The sequence below is a fragment of the Triticum aestivum genome, chromosome 5D (assembly GCF_018294505.1).
Source record: "Triticum aestivum cultivar Chinese Spring chromosome 5D, IWGSC CS RefSeq v2.1, whole genome shotgun sequence".
NCBI lineage: Eukaryota > Viridiplantae > Streptophyta > Magnoliopsida > Poales > Poaceae > Triticum > Triticum aestivum.
In genome coordinates this window covers 212308110-212316402 of record NC_057808.1, presented here as the reverse complement: position 1 = coordinate 212316402, position 8293 = coordinate 212308110, and the positions used below count along the sequence as shown (strand labels likewise).

Genomic DNA, 8293 nt, shown 5'->3' with positions numbered 1-8293 from the left:
CATTGCTGTGCTATGCGCCAGCTGTCCCAAAATATCTACCCACCTAACGGTCATATCATTGAAGGGCATTTATGTCTTATCATGTCGGGCTGCTCCCTAGGCTATAAATAGCCGCCCCCTACAACCACTAGCTGGTTGGTTGCTCCGAGAGAAACTGACACTTGTCATTTGAGAGCATCCCATCCTCCGAGGACTTTGAGCGAAAATCATCGAGTGAGGAAAACCCAAACCCAAACACCTACAAACCCAAAGTGATTGAGCATCACTGAAGAGATTGATCCCGCGTGGATCCGACGCGTGTTACCTTTGAAGACTGTGCTTCTTCCAGACGGTTAGGCGTCATGGTCTAGAGCATCAAGAGGAATTGTGGATCGCCGAGTGACCGAGTTTGTGAAGGTTCGGCTTACCACGAGTGATTGGGCGAGGTCTGTGTGACCTTAGCTCAAGGAGAATACGGTGAGGACTGTGTGTCCTCAGGTTTAAATACCTAGCCGCTCCAACCAGATGTACAACTGAGACAGCAATTGGAACTGGTCTACCAAATCATTGTCTTCACCAAGCCAACTAGTTCTATTTCCTCAACTCTTTCATTTCCTCATAACTGTGTTGTGCACTTATTCATATCTGTGTTTGAAGACTTTGACTGAAGACTTTCTCAATTTCCTCAGTTCAATTTCTTCAGTCTATTTGTCTTTATCCTGTGTTGTCCTGTGATTACGCTTTCTGTACTCTGTGCTTGTATTCATTTCATCATGATGACCATGCTTGTATTCTGTTATGTTTACTTTTGAGTACTTATTCCGCTGCAAGTAGTTCTTCGCTAAGGAATTTCCTCACCGGCAAATTCCTCAGTGAAGAATTCATAAAAATCGCCTATTCACCCCCCCTCTAGTCGATATAACGCACTTTCACACAAAGGCTGCTTCAAGACACCAAATCTCCTATTGGAGCCAAGCACACCTCCATTTAGAGGAACGTCAGGGTCGAACAACAAATCCTATGACAATATGATCCAAAAACTAACAGTATGACTGAGCCAACTGCTCTCCTTCACTGAAGTGGAGCCTTGAGAAAGACTATGCCTGCCCTAACTATATGGCGGAGCCGATGTGGAGTTCCCTCCTCCTACCGTGCTCAGGAAACGGGAGGAGGCAGGCATCCATGGTCTCGCTGACTTGCCTTAATCGCCTCTCTGATCATTGGGAGAGAAGTCGTTTGTTTTTTCAGCTTGTGCATTGTTTGTTGCATTGACGCTAATGCAGGTATGCTGTACTTTTTTCTTCTTCGAAAAGAAGGTCAAAATCCCCCAGCTCCGCATTATTTTGCTGCGTTTGGGGAGGCGTCAAGCTTGAGGGTTAACTACTGGAAATCCACTGCCACCCTTATTCAGGACGAGCAAGATGAAAAAGATAGGGTGCTTTCTCTTCTGCAGTGTGCACTACCTGAGTTCCACCTGCAAATATCTTGGGTTACAGGTGGCAATCAAGCAACTGACCAAATCAGATTGGCATCCACTTCTTGACATGGTGAGGAAATTCATCCCAGCTTGGTAAAGAGGCTTCTTGCAACGCTCCGGAAGATTGATCCTTGTGAAATCCGTCTTACAAGCGTGGCCTATGCACCAATTGCTCGTACTGCAGTCGCCAATGTGGGTACCGGAAGATATCAACAGCTGGATGCAATCCTTCTTCTGGGCAGGCAAAGAGAAAACCAATGGCGGGCAATGTTTGGTAGCTTGGAACACCATATGTCATCCTACAAGGTTTGGTGGCCTTAGGTGTTAAAAACTTGAGCATCCAGGCGCTTGCACTACGAATAAGATGGGAGTGGTTAAGACGCACTGAGCATGATAGACCTTGGCAAGGCTTGGCTCTCTTGGTGGACATAGATGCCAGGTTGGTCTTTGACAGCTTAATTCACATCGTGGTTGGGAGAGGAGACAAAGTTCTCTTCTGGAGGGATCGATGGATCCATGAGTTCTCGATCTAAGAAGTAATGCCTATGATCTTTGAGCTTGTGGACACCCGCATTATTAATAGCAGATCGGCGAACATGCCTTCGAGAGTGAGTGTTGGGTTGCTGACATCAAGGTCACCACCTCGCTCACGGCCTTACTTCAGTTGATGCACCTTCAGCAAGCCATTGCATCGATGCAACGTTATCCCGAAGCGCCTAACACTTTCTCTTGGACTTGCGCGACTTCGGGTATTTACTCGGCTAAATCCACCTACGATCATCACTGCTAAGGTTTACCAACTTGCCCGTACGCCCCTGCTATTTGGAGAAGCTGCCCCCCCCCCCCCCCGCAAGTGCAAGATTTTCACATGGCTTGCTGCGCAATATCGTCTCCGGACCTCTGACCGTCACGCTTGACATGGATTACAAGACACTGCTGCGGTGTGCTTCACCTGTCTTCAAGAGGAAGATAACGTCGATCATATCATGGTACAATGTGTTTACGCGCGAGAAATATGGCACCACCGTTCAGATGCTTTGCAGCTACCCATCTAGAGGCCATTAGCGACGAACACTTTCTTGGAGTGGTGGTTGCTACATCGTCAACAATTCATGAAGGCAGAGAGGAGAGGTTTTGATTCCTTTATTATATGCACGGCTTGGTTCTTGTGGAAGCAAAGAAACGCTCGCGTGTTTAACCGATCATAGCAACAAGTTGGAGCTCAAGTGCTTGCTACCAAAATTCTCGACGAAATCAAGGATTGTTAGCTTGCACTAAAGGATGCAGGAGGATTGCAACGCTTTGTGAGACAGTAGATTAGATTGTTCTAGTTGGAGCCAATGGTCGGGTGTTCGCAACTCACTAGACTATTTGTAAATTTTTATGCTCTCCTCTGTAAAAATACGGTAAGTGATTTGGATACTATTGAAAAAAACGTGATTTGCATACTCTTGGAAAAAAAAATCAGTCTGACACCGAGCATAGTTTCCATGTCCTAGTGTCCACACGCGCGCGTTGTGAAGTAGTAAGCCACAGCCGTCCGAGTCCCCCAATCCCATCACTGATGCCACCACCAGTAGCAACCATGGCCGTCCTCAGAGCATCCCCGCTCCCACCCCAGCCTCTTCCCTCTTCCTCCTCCTCCTCCACCCCCCAGTCTCAGCGGTCCCCCAGAGGCAGCATCACCTCCGCAGCGCTCTCAAGAACAGGCCCGCACCCTCCTCTTCTCAAGACCGGCTGCCGCGGCGGCGCCAAGAAGATCCTTCTTGCAGGAGGAGGGCGACTCCTCTGCTTGCCCACAAAGCAAGAGGTCGGCGCGGTAGGCGGTGCGGAGGAGGAACGATACCTCGCGAGGGAGGCCGGGTGGGGAGTGCGGCGGATGGGGCGGATCGGCGAGGAGATGAGGCGGGTGGCGCTCGTGCAGGCCGAGGCCTTCCACGTCCCCGTTGCGCTCTTCAACGACTTCTTCTTCGATTTCTTCAAAGTATGCATCACATGAAATGCTTTCATCTGCACTAGAAATGTCCATGTGCCCGCTTATTTTGATAGGCATGGCGTTTCTTGTATTGGCCAAGATCAGGCAGAGGTGTTGGCGGCGCTCATTTACAAACTGAGGAATTCGCCGCCTGACAGGTGATGTTCTTGATATCCCTATCCCTGGTTCCAGAATCCAGATTGATGATGAACTAGTTAAACTTGTAACATTTGTGATGGGGTTATGACCGTAAAGGTTAATTTAGTAGTGCTTCTAGAGTTTATCAGAGAGGTAATAACACCAGCGGTGCCTAAACTTGTTATCGATGTTCACTTTGGTGCTTAAACTTGAAAAATACACCGAACCGGTTCTATAACTTGGCGGTATAGTTCAAATACGGTTCAAATCACGTCCAGATACGTATGTTTGTTGACTAGACATGACACCGTGGCACGGGGCCCACTTGCAATGCCGAGACAGGCTGACATAGAAAGAGCGCGTCTAAATGACCATTGGGTCCCACCTATCAGTGCAGAACCGAAAAAAAAATGGAACTCGGCTGGGATTTGAACAAAAGACCTGTGCGCTACGAAGGGCCTGCGCAAACCACTTCAGCAGTTGACTACTCCCTCCGTTCCTAAATATTTGTCTTTCTAGAGGTTTCAACAAGTGACTACATACGGAGCAAAATTAGTGAATCTACACTCTAAAATATGTCTATATACATCCGTATGTGGTAACCATTTCAAATCTCTAGAAAGACAAATATTTAGGAACGGAGGGAGTTTACGCATCACTAACCTGTATGTAGCTAATTAGACCGCAATCAGTGCGCCCAATTTTTCACATGCTGGTTATTTTTCGTTTTTAGAGAAAAAAAATTCAAACTATATTAACAATATTAAATATATGGTTGACCCCTTGAAAAATGTTAATGAAATTGAAAATATTCAAAAATTAAAATAATACAAAATATAATATTTGTAAGGATTCACAAAATATAATAAAACAATTTCGCAATTTCTAAAAGTTATACATTTTTGAAATGTTAATCTCATTTTCAAAATCTTCATGTTTAAAAACATATCACGTGGTCCTTTTTTTAAACTATTAGTTCTTTTTCCTCTTGTACGTGACCCTTCGAGATGTGAGTTTCTTTTTTGTTTTTAGTAATTCTAAAACTTATGCGAATTATTGTATTAGTAATAAAAATAGAGCTAGAAATAATATGCATAAAATTTTTATTTTAAAAAATGTTAATGTGATTTTATAAAATAATTACGGAATAATAAAAATTCATGTAATTAAAATATTTTTATGTAGACAAATGTATGTATAGTTTGAAAATTGTTAATTTAAATTTAAGAATGTATAAAATCCTGGGGGAACACTAGGCCCTTGTTTATTTATCACACATATTTTAAAATTTATTTTTATTCGAAAATATATCTTTTTGAAAAATACATATACTTTATTAAAACACCTGAACACTTTTTACAACTAGTAATACATTTCCTAAAAGAATAATCACTTCATATACTATCTGAATATTTTGTAATTTCTACAATAAGAAAAACAACTTACATTTGGAAAATGGGTGCACTAACTGGAGCCCATCTAACTCCATGATTATGCCGGATATATAAAACCTATATAAAATGTTGCAGTGCGTGAAAGACAGCAAACGTACATGGGCAATTGGTTGGCGAATGTCCTGTGTGGCGCACAGGTCGCCGGTTTGAAACTCAGCTTTACAACTATTTTTATTTATTTCAGTTGTGCACTGACAGGTGGGACCCGATGGTCATTGAGACGCACACTCTTCATGTCAGTCTTTCCCGACACTGCAAGTGGGCCCCGCGCCACGATACCATGTCTAGTCAGCAATACATACATATCTACACGTGATTTGAACCGTATTTGAACCATATTGCCAAGTTATAGAACCAGTTCGGCGTATTTTTCAAGTTCAGGCACCAAAGTGAACATCGATGGCAAGTTTAGGCACCACTAGTGTTATTACCTCTTTATCAGATAATTAGCCACACTAACTCTTAATTAAACAAGGTGGTTACTATAATAAGTTTTGTGTGGGAAAACGCTCTGTTCGAGTTCATGTATTAGTATTTTTCTACCGCACATCTAAACACTTCTTCAGGCGCTCTTCACTCGAATAGCATGTGTCTGCACTTCATGTACCCCATATGTGAGCAAATTATGGGATGGAGGGAGTAGTACGGCAAACTTAAGTGTCTCGGTAGACATCAGAGGATGATTATTGCATAATGTGATAGTCTTACCGACCTTTTAAAATAAAGTACAACATATCGCTGGTAACTTAGACTGTCTACATAAAATGGTTGGCACTCATTTTACTGGCAACTTAGCGCTGATAAATGAACGCCTCTCTTAGGTACGCGTGCTTGGTAGCAGAAGAAGCCGATGAGCTGTTGCAGTTGCAGTCGCAGGCACCATTTGAGAAGATCATTGGGGTGGTGGATTGCACGGTGCAGGACGAAGGCGACATCCTTCGGAACCTCCAAGGCGTCCAGGAGTACTTTTACGTATCAGGAATAGCAGTGCTGCCATCATTCAGGTAGATCCTCCATGCAGCCCATTTAACATTCTAATACTGTGAATTGCTGCTAAACTTGATCGGCTTACGCGTCCAGGAGGAGGAAGGTGGGCACCGCCCTGCTGAAAGCGTGCGAGGTGTTGGCTCTAGAATGGAGGCAGAGATTCATGGCTCTTAGGGCATACGAGGATGACAGCAGCGCTCGAGGACTCTACGCAAAGGCAGGGTACAGGGTGGTGTCAAGGGATCCTGGGTGGGTCACCTGGGTTGGGAGGAGGAGGCGTGTTCTCATGATAAAAGACTTGCCGGTTCATGATGCTCAGATCCAACAGCAATGACATGCTTGTCCTAGTAGGTCCCCGTATATATATGTCCCCTGCTAATTCCTTGCGTCTGGTGTAACTATGACATTTTTTTGGGGGGTTTAATCATTGTGTAGCATGAATTGGTGCTGGACTATTAGTTTTGAATTATTCTCTGCATAACTTATGCTCCACGCAGCATTGCTCAATATGCTGAGCAGGCGCAATGCAGTCTCTGCACACATGGTTGGGGGGCATCATCTGTAAGCTGTCCTTCCTAAGCAGAGTGACCTACGAATTGTTCCACCCAGCTCACAAAAAAGTGACGGTTAAGACACTGTTTTGTATTTAGAGGTCAAATTTTGGTCATAAAGTATTTAGACTGAAAACTTGAAAAAACCCTATGCGTTGCTTTGTCTTAGAAGTATTTTTAGAATTGCGCTGCCCATTATGCAGACTGTAATAGCAACATGTGAGGAGGGAGTTGATGATATTAATTCGAGAAGGAGGATAACCCTCGGCCTCTAGATCAATTGATGCACACAATCATATATTACTCATAAAATAAAATCCAGCAGCCAAAATTTTCACCCAGAAAGAAAGTCTGAGGCCAGGCCTCGCGACAATGGTTGCATCAGGTAACTACTAACCCTACGGTAAAAGAGAGAAAGAAACGAAAAGTACACACCGAGCCTTCAACAAGGAAACGCCGCACATGCGCTGATGGTGACGAGTCCCACCAATGGCAGAGCCCGATTTTTTATATCAATGGGGCCGAATGCTACTAAACTAGTGGGGAGGGCCAAGCCACTGGAAAATAGGCTTTTAGAGCAAATAATCACTAGTTTGTACACCGTTCATTGCAAATTAGCACTACACCTCTGGTGTTAGGGGGGCCAGGGCCCCTGCTGGTCCCTTGTCTCCGCCACTAAGTCCAACCATAGGTCGGTTTCGGGATTTTCATTCCCAAACCCGAGCTTCAAGGATTTTCATTCCCAAACCCGAGCTTCCATCCACCACCTTCAACAAGGACACGACGTACGCGCGTGTCGACATAGCCTGATCGTAGATCTTGTGTTTTCACCGGCCGCGGGTTGAAGCCGCCTCTACCATCATCCCTTGTTCGCCCACCGAGGCCTCGATAGCAGGATACCTCTAGAGAAGATACCGGAACACAAAGACGTCCCATGCCGCCTCGCCTCCCATCAATGTCACAGTTTTCGATGCAGCAACAACATGCATGACTTGTGACCTCCATAGGAGCAACTGCGAGTAGCAAGTGCCGACGACAACGGGCATGACTTGGTGCTTCCGCATGAGTCACCGTGTGTCTCACCTGTCGGTGACATGCATGACTTGGTGCATCCAAAAGAGTCGCTACACGTAGCCCTCGATGAATTGGATTGAACCCAACCTGGAGGTGGAGGAGGTGTCCCATACCGCCACCAGCCTCAGAAAGGCCATCACCATCTTAAGATCTTAGCATTCACATGACCCAAATGATCACGGAGGCCGCCGCGGTCGAAGAAGTCGGGTCGTTGCCCCAACCGCTAAACTCATGCGCCCCACGAGACAATGTATCAGTGAGCCGATCACGGCCAGACCACCTCCACTTGACCGACTACTGGCCACCATGGTGCCACACAACAAAAACCACAGATAGCCCCCCACCTCCCCGCCACAAGACGCAGGAGATCCCGCTCTATAGGCCCGTCGACCCGAAGAAAGAGACCGTCATGACCTCAGCATCGCCGTCGGACCATCGTCGGCTGCACTCGCAGCCACCGGGAGCCCGACCACCATCATGTCGGGGCCGCCGCTCTAGAATCCCTACTTTGGCAAACACACAGTTGTCGTCCAAGGCCAATGCCATGCTTCATGTCGTAGATTTCCCATCGCGGTGTCTCATCCCAGACTTTTCCCAAATCTAGAATGTTTGAAAATTTCACAGGGAATTAAAAATTTCCTAGAAATGATTGTGATGG

General features: G+C 45.6%; 1 protein-coding gene across 1 annotated transcript; it reads left to right on the top strand.

Annotated features, from left to right (window-relative positions):
• Positions 1-2984: 2984 nt before the first annotated feature.
• Positions 2985-6491, top strand: LOC123120103 (uncharacterized). Its single transcript, XM_044540123.1, has 4 exons — positions 2985-3440; positions 3537-3589; positions 5845-6027; positions 6104-6491. The coding sequence occupies exons 1-4, from the start codon at positions 3021-3023 to the stop codon at positions 6342-6344; spliced, it is 897 nt and encodes a 298-aa protein (XP_044396058.1). The 5' UTR covers positions 2985-3020; the 3' UTR covers positions 6345-6491.
• Positions 6492-8293: the final 1802 nt, after the last annotated feature.